The sequence below is a fragment of the Rattus rattus genome, chromosome 15 (genome assembly GCF_011064425.1).
Source record: "Rattus rattus isolate New Zealand chromosome 15, Rrattus_CSIRO_v1, whole genome shotgun sequence".
In the NCBI taxonomy this organism is placed as follows: domain Eukaryota; kingdom Metazoa; phylum Chordata; class Mammalia; order Rodentia; family Muridae; genus Rattus; species Rattus rattus.
Window position 1 is genome coordinate 19,586,399 of NC_046168.1, and position 23,859 is coordinate 19,610,257.

The window sequence follows — 23,859 nt, forward strand, 5'->3', positions numbered from 1 at the left end:
TATCTTAGACTCCTTAAATTGAATGTGTTTCTCATAATCTCCATTTAGCATTATGAGGACCAAACTTTTGTAAGCTTAAAAGTCAGCTCGTCCCACCAGGCGGTGGTGCTAGTAAAATGCTGCAGTGCAAGGCACAGCTCTGAGCGGGTGTTTAACATAAGGACACAACTGACTGAGGAGTAGCCTGATTTACACACAGACTGAAGTTTAGAGATCTGTAGTTTTCATACGGAAAAGAAAGAACATAGGTATGTTAGCACTTATCATGTGTACTAGGAGTTTAAAAATGGAAAAAACTGTTAACTGGAGGGGGAAAATCTTTCTTTAAAAAATATATGAAATACGATTCTTGACTACATACAAAGTATACAATTGCTTTGTTTCACAAAGTACACCTTTAACCCCATGATAAAGTGTCACAACTGTCCATCATATTATAAAGAAAACGTCTGACAAATTACCTGACAGGAAGAGTCCGGTCACCTTTCCTTCTGTCCATTTCTCGTTGGGGAACAGGATACCAACGAAAATTGAGCTTCCAGTTGAATCCACCATAGGTCATATCAGAGCCCGCCATGTACTCGAAAGTGTCATCACTGATCACATCGATGATAGGACACACCACTGTCCTCCTGTGGTCATAAAAGCAAGTTTAAAACCTTCACCTGTACCTACTTACTATCACAACTATACAACTAGACATGGTAAGGTTTATTCATGCTAATATCCATACCGAGCCAGCATCGAAATCATTTCTTGGCCAAGAATCTTCTTTTTACCTTTCTCTTTTACACACACTCTTTACTATCTGCCACAGGGAAATATTATAAAGTATTTCAAAAATTAAATTTTAGTGATACATACTTAATCCTTTTTAGGCAAAAATTTTCTTTATAAACAGCTCTTTGCATTCCTATTCTTCATTTTTGTGTTAGTGGTAAAGGGAGTCCACAATCTGCTTTCAGAAAAACTGTCCAGCACTGCTGTTACTCAATCACTGGCAACACTCACTGCTGTTTTCTAGTCGTGTGATGTAGTTACAGACACATTCTCCCTACAGCTGTAGCACATTGCTATTAACTTTGAAGTCGATTTCTTACATTTTTAATTCAATTATATTTTAAAAATAATAGCTCAGGACACACACACACACACACACAATTTTGTTTGTTCTTTGAGACAAGGTCTCTCTATATAGTCCTGGTTGTCCAGGACCTTACTATGTAGACCAGGCTGAACTCAAATGCAGACATTCTCTTGCCTCTGTCTCCTGAGTTCTGAGACCAAAGGTACACACCATTACCACCAGATGAAAATTATTATTTTAATTACAAAGGAAACTTTTTTCTTTCTGGTTTATATTTCTCCGTATAGACTGTGTGGTCATATATTCATAATTTTTTTTCCAGTTGGTTCTTTTTAAAACTAAAAACAATCACAAATAATAACAGCTTTTTTGAAGGAAAAATGTCCCCAGTACAGCCTTTAGTACATACAATTTACAGAATGTGATACCATATTACATTTTATTGGTGTTTAAAGCAATCTTTTCCATGGACTTGTGAAATGGCTCAGGGGGTAAAGAAACTTGATCACCAGAGTTCAGTCCTCGGATCTACACTGTAGGAAGAGAAAACTGACTTCCGAAGGTTGTCCCTTGACCTCTCTCCATGAGCATCATGACCTTTTTCTCATGTTTCTGAGGCAGCAAGATGTCCCGATAGCTAAAAGTGCTGGACTCATGGTGGAAGGAGAAAACCAATGCCTGCAAGCTGTCCTCTGGCCTTACATACACACACACACACACACACACACACACACACACACACACACACACACACACACACACACACTTTAAAGATTAAAGTATAGGTCTTCATTTTTTTAATTACAATTATCGTAGCTTCACAGAAACAGTCCAGTCTCCTACTCTTTGCATGTCCTGCTTGAACATTGTTCTGGGAGCACCCCCTCCCACAGCAAAGGTGAAACAGCGAGGTTTCCTCTGATGTGTGTGATCCAGGTCTCAGGCTCATTGGGTAGATTTCAGTACCTCAGCTTTACTTAGGGATTCCCTGTTAAGACTCACAGCATGCCTCACCATTAGGCTTCGCTCCTGTTACTCTCAACCTTTACATTTATCAAGGGACAAATAATACCCAGAATTCATTGCAGAAACCACAAATACCAGCTGCCTTCAGTGAATGAATAGCTTGCTTGCTTTCACTTTGTGATACATTTTTTTCTTTATGACAACTCAGTAGTGTATTTAAAAAAATATATAGTATCCGTTGGAAACTATTTAGGATATATTATCTACCACACAGCCGAAACTGTAAATTATTTTGTTGTTTTAGTCAATTCCTTATACATCACACACTGCCTTCTCTGTACAGGTCCAGGATCATGTTTCTAAAGTTTATTTATTATCTTTATGCAAGTATTTCCTTAAACCTTTTACTTACAGAAAAGTAGAGAGTCTATTCTTTTGATTCTTGAGGGCAATGGTTTCTTTCTTTCAACTGTTGGGTGTCGTCTGGTCCAATGCTGGTTTTGTGTCTCTGAGAACAGAGAGCTGTATGCCACCATTTGCTAACAAACAGGATAAATGAGGTGGCCTTACCCCCTCCACTCTCCACTGGGCTAGTAAAAGTCTCCTCTGTAAAACCTAAACCTTAAAGTTGATGTAACAGCTTCAAGGTCAAATTGCCACAGCAAATAGAGATTTAACTAATAACAGGGGTCAGGCAGACTGACGTTAGTTCTTTCATGATCCTTAGGAACTGAGACAGAATCAGACAATTCTTTGCAAAGTGTGCCGCATGAAGGCTGACAACCACTGATGTGCTGCAGCACTGCTCACTCTATATAAATGGCATTACAGAGTTGTTCCACACACGACTGAGTATTACAGGACACAATGTGCCTCTTTCAGCCTTGTGCTACAAGATGAGATCTACAGTCCCTCCTGGGAAGACATCAACAAAGATGAGATAATCTGCCTGTCCCAGTGGTCTCCTTTGAAAGCAGGGACAAGAACACTTTCCCTGAGTTCACTGTCTACCTGCTCAGACCTATTCAACAAAGCACAGAGTAATTATTCTACAACATGATACCTAATCCATCCCCATTAGGACAGTTTGCAAATGTGTTACCTGCCAGACTTTAAGAATATGGTCTTGTCTGTGTTTGTTTGGAGCACTCTTGGAGGCGTTTTAAAGGCAACTTGAAAGGAAGGTATTTTTGTACTTATTTAAAAACAGAAATTTGCAATGTTCCACACAGTTTAAGATAAAAAGTACTAAGAATGACTCCACAAATTCCAGAAAATTACCTGTCATGTTTGATCCGGGCTAACAGAGGCTCCAGCCACCCTACTGTGCACTCGCAGTGAGCATCTAAGAAGGTGATCACTTGGCCTTTGGACACAGCAGCTCCTTTTAATCTAGCTCTGATCAACCCAGAACGTTGTTCCATTCGAATTACATGAACTGGCACTTTAAGCTTTTTCACATAACTCTCTAGAGGTCTTTTCAAAAAGTCTGAAAATATAACAGAACAAATGAAATGAAAAGGCATGAACCAGCATCACCCAAATGTAAAGCAAGTTTCATCTGCAGAGCTCCTTCGACACACACATACTGACAGAGCACTAGGTGAGGCTCCTTGTCCCATCACCACTGTCTCGAAAGGAAGCTAATTTTACCAAGGTGCGAACTAGCTGCCTCTAAGTTGCCACCTCAATGCCAACACAGTATCTATGGCTCAATTATCGCCCAGGACAGGCACGTCAGGATAGATGTATCATCTATCAGGATTCACAACTCTCTTCCTAATCATGCTAAAGAATCTGCAACAGAACCAAAGTAGCTGAGCCAGACACCGCAGTGCACACTTGTAATCCCAATATCTGGAAGGCAGGAGCAGCAGGATTTTGAGTTTGAGGCCAGTGTAAGGCTACACAGGAAATTTCAAGATCCTATCTCAAAAATTAAAATGCCAATACCCCCAAACACACACACAGACACACACAGACACACACACACACACACACACTCTCTCTCTCTCTCACATACACACTCTCTCTCTCTCTCTCTCTCTCACACACACACACACACACTCTCTCTCTTTCTCTCTCTCTCACACACACACATACACTCTCTCTCTCCCTCCCTCCCTTGCACAGACACACGCATATGTACATGAAAGAAAAGGAAAAAAAAATCAATCTAGAGAGCAGAGAAAAGAACTACTATGTCACAACTATTCCTTTTTAAAATTGTGAAATTTCTTCCAAGACGGAAACAAAGTGTCTCACTGATCACCATAGTTTCTGACTAAAGACTTAGCAGAAGGCAGAAAGTAAAAATCTGGTAAGAGAAATGCTAGACAGGAACTGAAAGGTAAAGAAAGATCCTTGTCAGACAAGTGTGAATTACAAACTATTGATAGGACCATGTCTTTCTCACCAACGTGAGTTACTAGTACGTATAATCTATCTAGGTGTAACAGGGCCCCAGACCTTAGTATGCCCCGATGTTAGCACAACTGACTCCATGATGGAAGTGCCATTCAGGAACATCTGAGAAACATTAGCTAGAACACTATGAAAAACCAGTATGGCCAGGCCAAGTCAGCTTTGGTCATATAATGGTGTGCAGCAGCCCAAACAGAAGAGTCTTTCTCCAGAGACCATGGATAGGATGTTTTGAAACTCTGGTGAGAACTGTGTTCCCAGGTGTGCTGGGGGATGGGGCTGGGTGGAGTGGGGGTAGGGTGAGGCCATGGCAGTCTCTGTGACTGTACAGGTCTCAGAAGGTCAAAAAAAGCTTCTAGAAATAAGTTACTGAGCACTGAGAGTGATAACCAAGTTGGGAAGATGGTGGAGAACATTTCCTAGAGAAATGGGAACACAGGGGAAGAGCCTAGGCAGCAGCAAAGAGGATGGCGCGTTGAAGAAAATCAAAGGAAGCTGTGGGAGTGTGGGAATACGGAGCAGTGTATGCTCGTATGACCAGAGTAGGGCCAGGCCATCCTTGTCTTAGAGAACTGCACACATCACACTTTTGTCTTCTAAATCTTATCTACTTTATTTTATGTATATTGAGTACTTAAGGAGGTCAGAGGAGGGTATTGAATTGCAGGATAGAATTACAAACGGTGGTGAGCATCCACGTGGGCAATTCTTCCAGGTCCTCCAGAAGAACAGCTACTGCCTCTAACTGCTGAGCCCTACTGTTCCATGGAGAACAGACGGGGAAAGTGAACGCTAATACAGACAGGCAGGACTGGTTGGTCTAGAGTCCAGGTGAGAAATACTGTCTCTAGAACAGGGAAAAGCAAACACACAGAGTTACATAAAAGTAAAAAGTTTGCTCTGGTTACTGAGACCCAAAATTATCCTCTAGACAGTGATGCCAAATAAAACTCCATTCGGTAACTCTGGATGATACCTGCATTCACTCTTAACTGCAGAATGCAGTAACTGGTGGCTTCCAGATGCCAGAAACAGGGAAACGGATTCTCAAGACTTTCTGGGCAGGAAGATAAAGGAGACCCAGACCCTAATCAGGGAAGCTGGGGTAGCACTCAAGAGACCCCACCAGTAACAACGAGCCTCAGTTCAGCATCAAAGTAGGAATTTGCCACGGGAGTTTCCATACACATGAGAGTGCCAAGAAAGGCCCACATTAGGAAAGGAGAGAGAACTGCTAAGTGTGAGTTTACGTTGCTTCAGAGCTGTGGGTGTGTCCACATTTCTAACGCAACCGCATTCTACAAAACATCCTATTCTTCAGCCTTCGTGGGCACTCACGGAGTAAGAACACCTTCAAGGGTGAGGACAAAAAACCTTATTCTGTCTGGGAAAAGTATCACTGCACACATAAGTAAACTGAGCACAAGTTATTGGGAAGATCAATGTCTGCACAGTCACACGCTGCAGAACGGCATTTCAGTCCACGGCAGAGAACATATATGGTACTGCTTAGTGACATCAAAGCCATCTTAATTTGTGTTAACAATACTGTGATATGTACAATGACAAAAATTCTCTAATGATTAAATTTCTCAGAACTGTCCATATCATTATGCATATCATTATACTATATATGTATATATAGTATACATATCATGTATACTATATTAATTTTCTCAAAGAACTGGCTCCTAACTAAAAATTATCAACATATGGTTTACATCTATTGTCACCAGTTCTTCTATTTTGGCATTTTAAAAAGCTTCATTTTATCACATTATTATTATTAATAACATATGGGATGCGGATGTGAGTGCAGACACACAGACACCACAGCAGACACATGAGGTCGAGATACCCCTCTCAAGAGTCAGTTCTCATCTGGGGATGTGGGCCAGTGGCAGAGCATTTGCCCAGCATGCACAAGGCCCTGTGTTCTAATTCCAGGGACGCAGTCCTCTTCTACTGATGGTTCCTGAGACTGAATTCAAGCACTCGCCTGGCCAGTCAACAGTTAAGTGTGGTGAAGTGCAAACTTACAGTTCTTCACAAGTTATGTCAAATGATAGCTTGCTGGGACACACAGGTGAAAGGATGTCTTGCTAAAGCAAACATGTGAAAGGCTGTTTTGATATAGCAAACACCTGAAAGGGGCTTGATGACGGAGTCTAACTATGAGCTCACAGACACTCACAATGGGAGACGGGCACTGAGCATAGGTTTGGTTTGCCCCGCCTCATTACTTTTTACTAAAGACACACATGTATTGGTTCACCTTACATAGACCTGTTGAGTTCAACTTGTGGCAACGCTGCCATTGAGAGAAGCTCACCCAAGAACTGTTTGTGAGGTTCCTGTAGCAGCTTGCCGCTTCAGTGGCCTCTCCTCAGGCCGGCTGGTAAGCCTGGTTTCCTCAGAATTGAACTATGGCTGCCTGGTGTCTGCTTGCTGAAAGGACTGGTGTGTAGCTGCTGGTTCATGCCTGGGGTCTGCCTGCCTAGAGGACTGGTAAGCAGCTGCTGAGTCATATTTGGTGTTTGCTATAGGACTGAACTGCTGCCCAAGAACATGGAGCTGCCCCCAAAGACCTGCTGTAAACAGATCCATAGCCCAGTAACTTCTCTCTTCCACCACCTCTGCTGGGTGTGGGCTAGAGGAGAGGTTGAACCCTTATTAAAAGGTTACAAGAAATTATGCCTACAGTGTGGTCCGCTTAATTAATAATAGCTCTCAGTTTGACATTTAATTATATACTGTATATTTAAATATCATCTGAGCTTACAAATTATTTGTTTGATTAAAGAGGTAAGATGAGGACACTTGAAAACTCCTATTTTTCACTTGCACTTGTATAAGCTGGCAAAATAATAAGATTTAAACTATTATTAAAACATAAACTATTCCCAATAACTAATATGGTATGTTTAAGTAGAACTACTTTTAAATTATAGTATGGCACAGTGGAAAGGGCACAATATTCACCTGTAACCATCCCAGCAGATGCAATGAGATAACAGGGGAAAAGGCTGATTCTATCCAAGAGGTGAAAAGGATGGGCCAAGAAGCTTAACGTTCATTAGGAAAGCTATGAGGCTCTGGAGAGACAGTTCAGGGCTTAAGAGAGCACTTGCTGCTCTTCTAGAGGGTCCAAGTTCAGTTTCTAAACCCACACTGGGAGACTAAGGACTGCCCATACCTCTAGCTCCAGGGGATCTGATGCCCTCTTCTGGACACCTAACTCACATGCACAAGTCAGTACACAGACATAATTAAATAATAAAATAAAAAACACATAGAAAGGAATGAAGAGCAATGAGAATCTATTTCCTGTAGTTCTTACCAAATCTTTCCCGTGTAAACAGAGAAATACTAGCACAACACATGACACCACTGAGTGCTAAATAGATGGGTGTGGAAGAAAGACAATCGGGAAATACCTGGTTCTGATTTTAACAAGTTCTATCTTTTCTACAGTGTTCACAACGTGAAATCTCCGAGGATTCAGAACCAACAGTGGTGGTCCAAGTTACTTTTCCATTAGTGTAGCTTTTCCTCAGAGTGTCTCATGAAACAGATTAGGGTATTCTAAATCTATAAAAATCCTGATATTCTCAGAAGGGTATCGAAGCAAGAGATGTGACAGGCATTTGTGAGAAAAACGCCAGAGTACACACCACATTCTAATCGTGCTTAATTATTTTATGCACCTAACTACAGATCATTCCTGAAATTTAGAAAAAAAGGAAACAGGCAGAATCCAGAGAACTCCAGTCTGAACTCCATTTTGCTGTCAAAAGTTCTTCCTATCACTAAGAACTAAATTTCTCCCCTCATGATCAGAAATGCAGCTTTCCATGGAGAAAACTCTAACTAAATTGTGTGGGTTCTTCCTGTTCAGCATCAGTATCACATTTTAAAGCATTGTTCCTTCTTCCACTCAGATTAGGATGCAGCACAACACTAAATCATACTTTTATGATTCGCAATGGTACACTTCCCTGAGTGAGTTTACATGGCAAGAATTTTTAGATAACTTGTAAGTTTACGTACAATTATTATTAGGGTAAAGTTACAGCAATAGTTTGCAAGCTATTAGTGGTCAAGGTCTGACATCACTGGCATTACACAAGGCAGGATTTACCTCTTTCGCTGGCATCGTCTACAAGAACAATCTCTTCTATCATGTGTCTTGGTGAGCGGTTGATGACGCTGTGGACTGTTCGCAGGAGGGTGCTCCACGCCTCATTGTGGAAGACAATCACCACGCTTGTCGTAGGAAGGCTATCTGGGTACACCTTAGTTTTACACCTAGAGACAAAGCAAATGCCTTTACAAAGATGACCTAAGACACTACAGTAAATGACTCTGTACTGGGAATATCGACAAAACGACAGAAAGTCTGTGCTAATGGTGAGGCTATAAGTGGTTTTCCATTTAAGTTCTGATTAATGTTGCATGTATAATAAGTAAGACTAATATAGAGTAATAGATTTAAATAAAAATTATCTTAAAGATATTGCCTATATTCTTTTTTTTTTTTTTTTTTTTGGTTCTTTTTTTTTGAGCTGGGGACCGAACCCAGGGCCTTGCGCTTCCCTAGGCAAGCGCTCTACCACTGAGCTAAATCCCCAAACCCCCTATATTCTTAAAATAAGTTCTCCTGATACAGACTTTTGGTTTGATTCATTTTATTTACTTATTTGTTGTTTTTTCATGTTTGTTTGTTTTTTGAAACAGGGTCTCACTATACAGCCTTAGCTGGCCTGGGACCTGATATGCAGACCAAGATCTCCTGGAACTCTCAGAGATCTTCCCAGAACTGGGAGCTAAAGGTGTTTATCACATGTGGCTAGGTTAATTCATTTTAATGAAGAATGAAATAAAGCTCAAACTGCACCCAAGAACCAATCGGCTTTTCAAAAAAAGAAGCCTTACTAAGTGCCTCCTGTGTATCATGTTTTTAATCTTGGTAGTCACTCTGTAAAGCAGACACTTGGAGCCACCAGTCTCAGGTGAATGAGGTCTCAAGGTTACTATAAAACGAAGAGACAACCCTAAATTCCTCTGCTTTCCTGTCTCAGCACATGAGTTATCCCTCTCACATGTACTCCAGCCATGGTGGACTCTGATGGGGAACCTTTGCCAAGCTGTAGACTTTGAACCTTCAAAAACACTAAAGTAAATAAATCTCATAACCAGCCTTGGTGGTGGTGGTGGTGGTGGTATTATTATTATTATTATTATTATTATTATTATTATTATTATTGTCATTATTGATAGAGAAAGGACTAATACAATTAATACAATCTGTGTTCTGTGTGTGTCTACTATGCACATCTGCAATGTGTTCAAGGAGAACTGAGAACTAAGGATGAACAAAAAGCCACGTTTGTAACTGAGCAGCATCCTACTACAGGTCCCAGGGAAGCATCGCATTCCATTATGCCAACCCCAGTGGTAGATTGGGACTATCATATATAAGTTGGTCCAAAAGACCAAACTGGAGCGAATGGTGAACCAGCTGTACCTGAGAAATATGAATGCTCAATCGAAACAGTACTGTACAGCTATGAACAAGTCTAAGAGAGTCCACCCTGCCCATGGCAGCGTACTCAGATGCTGTGCTACGTGAACAGAGACAAAATGTACAGCTCCAAAGCACCAGCTGGAAGCTGAGATTTGTATCCGCTCAGACTGTGCCCAGGAGAGGAGGGAATAGAATAAAAACTCTATTAAACAGAAGGCTAGAAGAGGTCAGACTTCATGAAAACTTCGCTCTGACCAACCTTGTCCTAGTTGTGCATCTGCCCTTGGGTTATTCAATGTAGCTCACAAAATCCAAGGGCAGGACGATCCCCATTTAAATTAAGTACAACCCTCACGAGGGCTCTCCTCACACTCGAGCTGCCGCTCAGCTTTCCTAGACAACTCCTTCAAACTCTAACGCCTCAGATTTCTAAAACTACCCTTGCCCTCCTCATTTACGACTTTGTTTCCAACTTCACAAAAGAAATAAAAAAGCTTCCAGAAGAGAACTTCTATAATGCCACCAACACCGTCCCATCAGTATTTAGACCATAGAACCTGCTCTTTCCTCTGTAGAGGGCTTCCATGATCTACTCTTGTCTCCACAGCTTCTCACCTACCGATGTCCAGAACCTTTGCCTTTTACACTGTTTACAACTGTGTCCCTCTCAGCTGGGTCATTTCCACCAACTGTTACCCTCTCCTCCCCACAGGCCTCACCTCATCACAACTGCCTTATCTCACATGCACTGCTATCCAGTGCTTCCCATCTCACTCAACCCCAAGGTGATTCTACTATGGAATACGGCAGAGCGCACAAATCAAATCTGCTGGGCTCGATTCCCGGAACTGCAAAAACAAAGCAAACACACCCAGTATCTGTGAGCAGAACGCACTGGCAGAGAGCAATGACCACCTAACTGCTACTAGGTGAGAAGAGCGCTCACCGTCCCACCAACCGCTCTGCTACCGTCTCATTTGTCCTTGAAGAAAAGCTACGGTGACCCTAAAGCTTTCCTTGGTTTGTTCTGTCTGGTTCACAGACAGTACTCTCTGTATTATACAGTTATTGCTATTATGTTGGTACAAACATGTGACTTTTGCTCATTTCTACTACTATAAAGTATCCTATCCTATTTACTGTTGTTGTTGAAGACAGGGTCTCACTGTGTAACCCTGACTGGCTTTGAACTCACTGTGTAGTCCAGGCAGGCCTTGAACTCACAGATCCTTCTGCCTCTGCTTTCTGAATGCTGTCATTAAATGCAAGCACCACCATGACAGACCTTCTATTTCACTAATAGAAGCTAGAGATTTTAAATTTTGGATTTCAATTTAAATTTTAAATATGTGTATGTGTGTGCATATGTGTGTGTGTGTATATAATACATTATATACAACTTATGTGTGTATATAATATATACGTAGAACTATTATGTGTGTAATACATATATGTGCAACTACTTTGTGTGTGTGTGTGTGTGTATTTCTAAGATATCTATTGAGCCGTGAAGGATATAAATGCTGATTTTAGCATAAATGGCCACATTTTCAATATGGCTATACCAAATTACTTTCCAGTAGTATATGAGAGTATCAAATGATTTGCCACTGAGTTGGTTTTTAAAATCATTATTTACAAGTTGGAGTAACTTGTCATATCCTCAGTTATTTGAATAATCCCTTCTGTAAAATGATACTCAAATCTCTCACCCCAGCCACCCTACAACAAGGTTTCTCTGGGTAGCCTTGACTGGCTTAGAACCCATTTTGTAGGCCAAGTTGGCCTTGAACTCAAGAGATCTGCCTGCCTTCACCTGGCTCAAATCTCACATCTTTTTACTGGGTTATTTTTCTTATTGATATGTAGGAACTGTACTTCTGAATTTGAGCACTTTACTAGCTATAAATTCCACAAACAGTCTCCTTAGCAATAACTTGATTTAATATACCCCCTTATTCAGTAAACAGAAACTCTTTAAGGGGGTTGGTTGTCCTAATCAATAGTAGGGCACTTGGCCTAGCATGAACACATCCTTAGGTTTGGTCCCTATCTCATCTCTAATTGTACTCATATACATAACATGAATCTTAAAAAAATCTTTTCCAAGTTTAAAGAGGTATCACATGCAATCATTTACGGCTCTGCCTTTGTATTTATATTTATAATACACAGAATACGAACTGTCTTCTATGCTGGAAGCAAAAGTACAATTTCTCTTTTGTCCTTAATTACAAGAGATTTACTCAAAGGTATCTGTTGCTTAAAAGATCATCCTTTCACGGTTACACAGTGATCTGCAGTCATCAATGAAATGTTCATGTATGAATGGGATGTGAGATAAACTTCCTATTTTGTTCCACTGATCTATGTTATTCTTATAAAAAACTTTATGATATCTTGATTACTACAGCTTTTAGAGAAATCCTGATAATTTTACAATAACCCCTGGCTCTTTGTATTTCCAGTGAAACAAGCAATAATCAGCTAATCAAATTATACAACACACACACACACATACACACCATATATATTCACACAATTATGACTATAACTACATTATATTAACAAACCTGAGTGAATCAACATCTTTATAGTACTGATCATGAACACAGGGTATTTTCTTTCTTTCTTTCTTTAATCTCAACTTAGAAATTCCTTCAAGGAATAGAGCACACACACACACACACACACACACACACACACACACACACACACACACACTTGTTATGTTCTAATAATATCTAAAAAGATATCTTAAAAGTATCTTCTAGAGTCTGCCTAACCAGCACGTGCCAACCGTCTGCCTCGCTGATGGATAGGGTTGGATGGATTATAATCGTAAGGTTATAATCCTCTACTGTGACCATCTCAGGACGGGAGGCTGAGAAGAAGGCTGAGGCAGAGTCTATGTATCTCTCTCCAGGCTTCCTCAACCTCTCAACCTTCCTGCCTCAGGCTCCTGAGGGCTGGGCGTACAGCACACCTGGCAGACCTCCGGTGACACTGAACGGAGTAATGACATAAGCACTCTGCATGCCCTCATCTTTCGGGCAAAGTTCAACACAGCTATTTGTTGTAGGGGTTTGCCTGCTGCTCTGTTCTGATGCCCTACTGATCAGATTAAAAAAGTGCCCTTCGAAGTTCCTAAGGATATTAGGACAACAATACATTTTAAAAAATATTTTCTTGTATTTAAAGAAATATTCATATCAACACATCCTTTTTCGGTCCCTGTAGTGAATTTCAATGACTTTAAAATGGCTCAATCATCGCTCTATGAATAGCAGTTTGGCTTGATGTATGAATTTACATACTGTTAGGTTCACTTAACTTTTCACTTGTAAGGCTAACACTCCTGGTTAGTATGCTGCCATCTAATTTTACTGACCACTCTGACTTCATGATGGACACTGGTATGTTCCTTCTTTTTCTAGTAAAAGCTTGGCTTTGTTTCTTCCTTAGATATACATAAAATTTATTTCAGTGACAGACTCTGCATGACTGGAAGTTTGTTACTGTTTATGTACGTCTCTGTATAAAGGCCTTAAATAATGTACAGATTTAACAGGTATACTACTTTAATGTTTCTGCTCTCACACCAGTTATTGTAGTGAGAGTTTTGGTTTCTTTAAACACCCAGCTATGTTATGTAAACATGTTTTTGATTTAATCCTAGGTGTGGGATATGGGGCTGCTTCATATTCTCTAAGGCAGCAGACTATCTGCCTCCTGCACGCTGCTCCGACAGGGTCGTGCTTGTGCCAGCTGCAGACAGTTTAAATCTGAGGTCTCTGGAGAAGGTAAAATGCCAGGCCCCAGACAGGGTGAGGGGATGCTCTGAAAAAAAGGTGCGGCTGTTTCTCCTGGTGGTTCCTGCTCCTGTTACTACTACTGCTGATGGTTGAGAGAAAAGAGACAGAAAGTTGGAGATATCCTGACTAGATAAAAACGGACTTGCCTCAAGGAACTCAATGCCCCTCATCTGCAAGAAATAGTTTAAAGAGATCTATGCCGCCTTTCCCCGATAAACTTCTCTCTCTACCTGGTATTGGGGTATTGGAAAGAATCAGGGTCAGAAGGTGGAGATAAAAGAACCCAAATAAAATAGACTAAAAGAAAAAAAATAAGCCAACAAGTTATATTTTGTAGGAACTGGTAATTTAAATTTTCTGGGTTTTGTTTGGTTGTTTTTATGTTTTTGAAACAGTCTCATATAACTCACTATGTATACCATGCTGGCCTTGAACTCAGATATTCCTGCCAAGTGCTGGGATTAAAGACATCAAAGGTTTTGATCTAAAATTTAAATATGCCTATAATATCTACTTATAAAGGCACATAACATCTAAATTATTAGATTTTTCTTTATTTTTCTTAAATTTTTTTGTGAGAGAGAGAGAGAGAGAGAGAGAGAGTGTGTGTGTGTGTGTGTGATGTACACGTGAGTGTACACGTGAGAGGCTAGAGAAGGGAGTTAGATCGTCCTGATGCTAGAATTCTAAGTGGTTGAGAGCTGCCCCTTGTAGGTGCCTGGAGTGAACTGTGGTCTCCACAAGAGCAGTGCGGGCTCCTGAGCCGCACTTCCAGCTTCCCTTACAGAGGTTTATGCCGTTTGGTACTGCTGTCTATAGGCACCGTGTTCTCCAGCAGAGGTCAGACTCTTGTCTTCTATAATGCAGAAAGTGTATCATCTCAGTTTACAAGGGTCAAAACAATGGCTGTCTCTGGAAGTGGGAGAAACAACTGAGGAGGTAAATAAAGGAACTTTATTTGGTTTAGATGATGTTACACAGCTATGTACATACACATAGAAATTCAGTAAAATGTACATGTGGGACTATACACTTCACTGCCTCAAGGTGCAGACACCTAAAATCTTTCATAAAAGGATAAACATGAGTATTTTTGAAAGTGTTTAGGACCCACTACTAATTCATTAAGAAAAGTAACCGCTTTCCTAGTTCCTGAGTCAGCAGAACAGTAATGACCGGGGAGTTACTTCATCAGCACTCAACTCAGGCTTCACTAGAATTAAACGGCAATGGTGACAGAGCTGCCAGCCTAAGGTGAGTACTTGTTGGGAACACAAGCATGCGTCCATCCACAGCAACTGCATACTTACCCCTCTAGCCTCACATCTGGTAAGGATCTGTTGAATGCAATCATCTCACTCGCCATTAGGTTGAACTGGTTGATTTTGAACATCTCTTTCATCTTTTCCTGATCCTCTTTAGGAATGACGACTGGTTTTCCCATTTCTCCAGGACCTTCGTGAGGCTTCTGCACCAGCTCTAGAACTAAAAAGAAAGAAGAAGCGTAGCTGAAAACCAACTTCATAACAACTAATGCATGCTTCTGAGTAACAACATTCAAGTTAAAACTGCCCTCACCAAGCAGAGCAGCCTTACCTGGGCTCCCAGAATGTATGGCTGCCCACGCTGAGGAAGCATCTGGCCTCTTAGCCTTATTCTCTTCATTTGGTGCTAAACAGCTTTGCAGGTATGGGAGACCATTCCTCCCGCCTTCCTAGACTGAAGCAGTCCTCACTGCTCCTCACTGCACTTCCTGGAATGACCCTAACTTCCCAAGCCTACTAGCCACTCCTCAGCATTCCCTCCATCTGCCTAATGTCTGTGCCTGTCTGTGCCTCTCTTGCCGTTGTTCATGCAGGCTGCCTCCTCAGATATCCTGCTTCCTGGTTCTATCTTCTTTACCACAGGAAACTACTAGTCCACCTTTTAAAGGCAACTGAAATGGCTTCCCTTTCCTTTCTAAAAAAGTCATTCGTTATTCTTATAACCTTTAGTCCCCAAAAGCCAAACCTGCGTTGAAGATTACAATGTTGTCTGACTGATCAGACTATGAGGAGTTGGAATGCTGCAGGCCCAGAGCCAAACTATCTTTGGCTATTTTTAGTCACTTTTTGACTATCCGGTATCTTTGAGATGTAATCTAAGCACACCACTAACAACTAAGACTCGTGGGGCACTGCAGAGCCTCCCCACTCTGTGGTAACCTGCTTGCCAACAACTCTGCTAAGTGTGCTGACCTAACTTCTGTTGGTTCTGAGACTAAGAGAAGCTCATGTCACCACTCTGACAGTGAAACATGTCAATTGGGGCAACACGAATCCATGTTCTTGGGCATGGTCATTTATGTCTGACTCTGAACAAACAATCATCTCTCCACTGCCACATACTCTGCCCTTCCAGGACTCCCATGTTTCTCATCAGCCACTGTCTCTTATGATTACTAATCTCTATGTGGGCACAGCCCAGTAAACCATCACTCAGACATGCATACTCTACAAGAGTTCAGTAGTGTCTTACAGGAGCTTTATGTAGGTTTAACTAATATGTAGGTTCAAATGAAAATGCTGGGCTTTACAACAGATGTTGGAGAGCACCTTGAATAACCAATCATAAGTAATGTGATATGGTGGTGAATGTACTGTGAATAAGGACAGTGCTAGACCAGGAGCTTTTGCTCAAACTGCTCTGTCTTCTATGCTTTTAAGATAAAAAATATTCCAAGAAATTCTGGGTTGTAGCATACACTAGACTTTGAAGTTATTGTATTAAATTTCTCATCTACACAGGATAAATAAGAGAATGCATAAGATCAATAATGGCATAAAATTAAGTTTTGGGTATGATGTGTTTATTGTTTTTATTTTTATGGGTATGAGTGTTCTGCCTGCAGGTATATATGTGTACTACCAGCATGCCTGGTGCCCAGGCAACCAGAAGAAGCCATCGGATTCCTTGGGACTGAAGTTATAGACAGTTGTGAGCCATTATGTGTGTTCTGAGATTCAAACCCAGTCTTCTACAAGAGCAATGCTCTTAACTGCTGAGTCATCTCTCCAGCTCATTTGCTTATTTCACGCCCAAAAGTTTTATATCTAGCAGTAAGTTTTTAAGTTTTCTGAAAGTGTGTCTACACAATAAAGGTGAGTTCAAGGGAACAGAATTGTCTTGGATTGACAGCATCTGCCCACGTACTACAGTCAGCAGGGACTGCCTGAGGGATAGTACAAGGCAACGACCAACATTGTAAAGCAGCCAGGCAGAGGTTAGCAGCAGGCCTGCAGATCACTAAGAGAGCCTCTCTTATAATACGCAGCTTATAAAACCGAGGACTGAAACCGCAGGCTCTCGGTTGTCACGGCTGCTAACAGTTCAGCAGATAAAGCACTCACCACTCAGCTCACAGTCTTGGAAGTCTGATGCCTGGAACCTGAACAGTAGGGAGTGACCCAGTCCTGGAGGTCACCTCCCATGTACACACTGCACACGACACATACAACACTGGTGCAAAATACGACTAAACTTAAAACTGCCCCTGGTTCCTCAAGGTCCTCCTAGTGAGCTGTATTCATGTTTGGTCTTAGGGATTCTGTGGACAATGAGCAGAAGACCGCGTGCTCCATGGTTTGTTGTTCTTGTCCTTGTCCTTGGACATGCTCTATGACCACAGGATCTATAGGGCAGAGGTTTGTTCATCCTTCCTTAAAAGTCAGCCCTGTTCTCTCTCCCTATCTTTTAGCACACTAGTGAGTGATAAACAGTGATAAAAAGAACTATCACAGTTGACTCTCCTTGAACTGTTAATGAAAGTGGTAACGTCAGCCAGTCAGCTGAGTGGAGCGGCTCGCATGTGGCTGCACTCTCAGTGCTGGGGAGGTAACGGGAGCTCTGGAGCATTGCTGGCCAGATAATTTTGCCCAATAAGTGAACTTCAGGTTAAGGGACCCTATCTCAAAAAATAAGGGCCCTGGTTGAGGGCCAGTAGTGTCACTCACCTATAATCTCAGCACTCAGGAGGCAGAAGCAGGAAGATCTCTTGTGTTTGAGGCCAGCCTGATCTACATAGTGGGTTCCAGGCCAGCCAGGGATACACAGAAAAACCATGTCTCCAAAAGCCAAAAAAATAAAATAAAATTAAGATGCTAAGTGATAAAGGAAGACAGCAGACATCAACTTGGGTTTCTGTGTGTCACATACAGACGTCACACACATATGCACCAGATTCCCCACAACTGAAATCTCATGTGGAAGAAGGAAACATGACCACAGCTCCCCTTACTAAACTCTAAAATATCACTGAAAGACAGTACAGGGTCAGGTGAATGGCCCGGTGTTTAAAGTGCCTGCCACACAAGCTGGATAACACAATTCCATCCCTGAAACCCTGGATCATTAGATGAGCTCACATCTGCAATACTAGCCCTCCTAAAGAGAGCTGGGAAGAAAAAGAGACAGGACAATCACCCAGGCACGGAAAGGGTCAGTCAGCATGGAGCACAGTAGCAGAGACCAACCAACCAAACAAACAAAAAACAAAAAACACCCTCAAACAAGAGCAGGGGAGGCTAAAAACAACTCCCAAAAGTTGTCCTCCGACTCTGTCACACAACCTTGGCACACGCACCCACACACACACACACACAGGGACAGAAAGAATGAGACGTAGTAGGGCTTTGTGAAGGAAAGGTGCTTCCTCTACTCCCACCTCCATTTATAAACGTGATTTTTATAAATTCACTTTTTAAAACAATTTGTTCTATTAAATGACTACCATCCATAAGAATGAGTTATATCCCTGGTTCTGGGTAGAACTGTAACATTCTAAACTGTCTGAAAGATGGGTCTGTCAGTAACCCGAAGACAAGAACAACATGGTACAGACACTTTAAGAACAGTACAAGGCCTGTGAGAATCTGTAGGTGAGCACAGTGGTTTCACTGGCCGCTCTCAGTGTCCTACTCTGCCACGGTCCCTTTGGCCACTGCACTTTCTCATCTCTTGAGGGTGGCCCAGTTCACTTTGTAACAGACTGTTGACACTAGTCTGCTTGTTCTGTTGGAATTCTTTCAGCAGAGATCTTAAGAGCAGAAGAGCAGAAAGAACACCAGAGCTGCAAATTATGAAGTTATTCAGTGTGTTTCCAACAACTCTCAAGAATATAAAATGTATCCACAAATTCACTAAGAAAAAAAAATAATTTTCTCATTGTTGCTGTGATTTTAAGATAGAGATTAAAATATTTGAAATCATAGGAGTCTCAAATAATATAGTTTTTAAAAAAATGAATCCTGACTATTGTCTGCCAAGCAAGTGAACCTTTAAGAGATGAGACTAGCATCTAATATGTATCCTTGAAGGGGATGTTCACATCCTGTCCCCACCCCACCCCTTCACTGTTTCCTGGCCATCATGGGTGAACAGCTTCCACAGTGAACTACACACTGTGCCCTAGTCATGATGCACTGGCCTCGTCATGGCTAAAAGAACAGTGAGTTACCTTTCATATTGCCACAGTGGCAGAAAGCTAGCATGTTTCTCCAAAGTGATGCTCTCCCACTGCTCACCATCACAAAACTACTTCATCCTATACCCCTTAGGATCTGACTCACATCCAGCTCTCCTCCACAGCTCATGAACCCCATCACCTTTTCTGAGATTGTTCAGTCTTTATTCCATAAGGAAGGCGTTATCACCTTGTTTCATGCTGTTATTTCCAACCTATTACTCCATTACTTTGAATTTTTGTACAAAAGTTGTTCCTTTTCTTTGAAGTCTATGTCGCTAATGTTTCAAAACGATATTAACCTTAGGATCTTCAAGAATAACCCTTTTTTTGTGATTTCAATACCACACTGTCCTACCTGTTGATAATTTCCTCTTCCCCCCCTTTACCAAAATCCTCTCTCAATGTACATACACACAGATGTGCACAGATATTTCTATAACACGGTATTATCCGCTTCCTTCATGCTGAAGTGTCCTAAAGAAGCTGAACTTCTGTTTTTCAATAGTACACAAGCACTGCCATCCATGTTTACACCTAATCACTGCCTTCCATGTTTGCACCCAATCACTGCCTTCCATGTTTGCATTCTTTGAAATGGCATTTACAAGGGTCATCAGAAACCTTATTACCAAACATACCACAAACAATTCATCTTGCCAAACATCCCAGCATTTAAATGACCAAAGAAGAAAATGGGAAAAGAAAGAAAGAAACAAACAAACAAACAAACAAGAAAGAAAGAAAGAAAACTCAGCGTTGTGTGCAGATGTGTGCGAAGGGAAGGAGAGGAAAGCAAAGTGCACCTCGGTAATACTTGCACAAAGCCTACTCCTAACCTTCTAAGACCCAGAGTTTCACCCAAGCTGCTCCTCCAATAGGGAGTCTGCATCACCAATCTGTCTGACCAAGGAGACATGAGGGTAGACTTAGACTTTTCTTTCTTTCAAACTTTCACGATAGGCTGCAACTAGTCTATGCACCCATGTCTCTTCTAGACAGTCTCTTCTAGCACACAACCACTAATTCATTCAAAAGTCCCAGGCTTGTTAGAAGACTTCACACCTTGTCTGAACTCCTTTGAGGGTGTGCCACTGTCTGCAGATGAGCCAGAGTCTGCTGCATGCCACAAGACCCCCGTTCTGCTTACTGTGTAGGCACCATGCTCACCTTTGACAAGTTTCTTCAAGGTAGCAGTTATTTTTAGATGTATTTATTTTATTTTATATGTATGAGTGCTTTGCATTACAGTAAGTGTCAAATTCGCTGGAACTAGAGTTACAGATGGTGTGAGTCACGGTATAGATGCAGGGAACTGAACCCAGGTCCTCTGCAGGAGCTTCTAGTGTGCTCTTAACTGCCAAGCCACCTCTCCAGCTCAAACCTTTTCTGTTCTTGTCCAGCACCTATCAGAGAATTTGAACACGTTCTCCAAGAGAGTTTTGATGTGCTACAGAGTCTCTATTTTCTCTTGCTTTTAAGCCTCTGCATTCCAGACAGAAACCAGAAGCTCCAACTCTAACTGAACATCAAAGGAGGGGAAAGTCACTCTGGGAAAAGAACAACAGTTTCAGGCTGGTGAAATGGCTCAGCAATTAAGAGAACTGACTACTCTTCCAGAGGTCCTGAGTTCAATTCCCAGCAATCACATAGTGGCTCACAACCATCTGTAATGGGATCCTCTGGTCTCTGAAGACAATGTACTCACATAAAATAAATAAATACATCTTTACAAAACACAAAGAACAGCAGCTCTTACCAGTGGGAGGTAACACTTGCCCTCTGGTCTCAAGGGAACAGGGTACACAGCTCTAATACCAAGGAAGAAGGCCGTGTTTTGTAACTCAGAAATGTTGTGAAGCAGAAGAACTACAAAGGTAGCATTTTGTGAACTTATAAGCAGATTGATGGGACTAACCTAGGTATTACTAATATCCTGCTCCAGCAACTAAGCAGAGCTGGTTATATAAACCTATCTATAACAATTACAACTAAACAGGCACAGTTCCTAACACAAATAGCTTTTAGATCACAAATTTTGGAGAACCAAGTAACTTCCTCCTTATAAAAATTAAAGAGTCAAAGAAAATTAGTACTGGAAGAATAACTACGTATCATTTCTTCAAAGAGTAAAATGCCAAGCCAGGCACGGTGGTGCACACCTTTAGTTCCAGCACTTGGGAGGCAGAAGCAGGTGGATCTCTTGAGTTTGAGGACAGCCTGGTCTACAGAGAGAGTTCCAGGACAAAGAAACTCTCTCAAAAAACAAACAAAACTAAAGCAAACAAATAAAGTGAGAGTACTGAATAATCCTTTCACAGGGATCATCTAAGACCACTGGAAAACACAGATATTTATATTATGATTCGTAACAATATAAAAATTACAGTTATGAAGTAGCAATGAAAATAATTTTATAGTTGGGGTTCACCACAGAAGGAGGAACTGGGTTAAAAGGGTGCAGCATTAGACGATTCAGAACCACTGCTCTAGAGAACAAGAGTCAAGCAGAAGACTTGATACCTGCACACAAACTTCAATGTTTCACTCTGCATTATGGCATTAGACCATCTTCAGCACAATTTTAGTAGTTCCAACTATGAGATTCCCTATGTCATTTGGAAATGTAATTTGTAGGAAATTACATTTATTATCAAATTAAAAAAACTAAACTGAGCAGGTCAACTGACACTTTTATCATTCAACTGTCAGAAGAACCAACCACAATACTGTTAGAGATACAATCACCACATGGGTGGTGGGTTACTACTCATCTCACAGATCTGACTTTAAACACAGTGCAGGCGACCGCGACGCTTAGGAAGCAGCTGCACAGGCACTCACCGTCCCCAGCAGGAAGCCCTCGCTCCTTCTTCTCTTCACATTTGTTGCATTCACTGAAGTAAAGCAGCAGGAACATATCCAAGAGTACCCAAACCAAGGAGGTGGCTAGAACCACCTTGCAATATGCAAATTTTCTCATGGCACTTTAAGTCAAATGTAAAATTTTAAAATATATATATATATAAATATACAAATATCATGAAAATTATTCCAATCTGGTTTCATCAGAAATCACAGTCATATCCTAAAAAGAGAAAAAGGGAGAAAAGACTCTTAAACTCAATACCTAGGAAACGGACCATATGATTAATTTAACATTATATATATTAAGATATGAATTAATTTCATTAACAAGAAAATTCTTATATAAGTAACTCTTACAGAGCAATATCCAACAGGAAAAGGGAAAACGGGTATAAACAGGCATTTGCAGAAGAGAAATCTAAATAGCCAATAAAAATGTGCAACTGTGCTTATTTTCTTATAGCTGGGTATGCAAACTAAAGCAGCAGTAAGCTTCAGTCTCATCGAAACATGGGTCCTAACTTCCTTCCTCTCCAACTGTTTTACTGAATCCTAAGCAACTCAAAAGCAGTAACAATTAATCAGCCAAGATCTGCAGCAAACAATGCTGCCAATCTGAATATCCAGTTCTCCTCCAGCTGGTACTGCAGTCTTTCAGGCTAATTCTGTCCTCTTTTCCCCACCAAATTCTATGTACAAACTTCAAGTTACTACTCACCTAGAAAACAGTGCCAGAACACACTGCAGGGAAGGGAAGGGAAGGGACTCTAACTTACTCCTACACTCCACTTCCCTCTCTTCTACATTGCACCACACTCTTCTATTGTTATTAGAGAGTGACAGGGACACCCTGACTAAATTGTTTCTAACAAGTCAATGTTTACCTTGGAGAGTCCTGGAGCAGTCTGAGAATCATGTCACTGAATAACTAACACAAAAGCTAGTGTTGCACTGGCTAGGACAGAAACAAATCAAGTGTATTCAATCAAGAAAACTGAGGAGAACTTTGTACATGGACCCACACTGAAAGCCATGTACGCAAGACTGGCAGGTGCTGTGCAGCTTCTGGGAAGGGTGGCAGCAAAGGTGAGTGAGCTGAACAGTCCGGGCATGTGAGCTGTTCACCTATGAAACACCTAGTGATTCTTTACAAGGCTGCTAGACAACAGCCAGACAGTCACCCAAAGAAGTACTAAATGATACTTGCAACATAAAATTACTTCTGCTCACATCTCTGGGGACTTTGATCTCCTACATCATCAGAACACCATTTTTTGACAGCAAGGTGAGAGAAATCAAGGGTGCTACAGACTTTTTCTGCCTCAACATCACGTCTATCCAATATGACATTTGATTATGTCACATGCAGTGAGTAGTGACTTTTAAAAAGCAAAGGATTACAGAACACAATGTCACAAAACAATGGCTCTCCCCACAGAAGCTAGGTATGTAGATTTATATTTGAGCCATTTCACATGAAAGACTATCTGGCCAAGAATCTGACTGCTAATGTAGTAGAGGGCCGCAGGTTGGGGGTTGGGGGATGGCAAAACCCAAGACACTAACAAACCAGGGTCTCATGTAGACCAAGAGGGCCTAACTCCTAAAGAGCCAAGAATGACCTTAAACTTCTACTCCTCCTGCCTCTAACACTCTAGTGCTGAGATTGTAA

At 41.3% G+C, this 23,859-nt stretch overlaps 1 protein-coding gene across 1 annotated transcript in view; it reads right to left on the reverse strand.

Moving 5' to 3' along the window:
- Galnt1 (polypeptide N-acetylgalactosaminyltransferase 1) overlaps positions 1-23,859 on the reverse strand; it is a 44,860-nt gene that overhangs the window by 18,472 nt on the left and 2,529 nt on the right. The window contains exons 2-6 of the mRNA XM_032886218.1: positions 22,164-22,407; positions 15,130-15,304; positions 8,619-8,785; positions 3,335-3,542; positions 462-632 (exon numbers count right to left, since the gene is read on the reverse strand). Coding sequence (XP_032742109.1) covers positions 462-632; positions 3,335-3,542; positions 8,619-8,785; positions 15,130-15,304; positions 22,164-22,302 — 860 coding nt within the window. The 5' untranslated portion in view covers positions 22,303-22,407. The remainder of the gene's footprint in view (positions 1-461; positions 633-3,334; positions 3,543-8,618; positions 8,786-15,129; positions 15,305-22,163; positions 22,408-23,859) is intronic.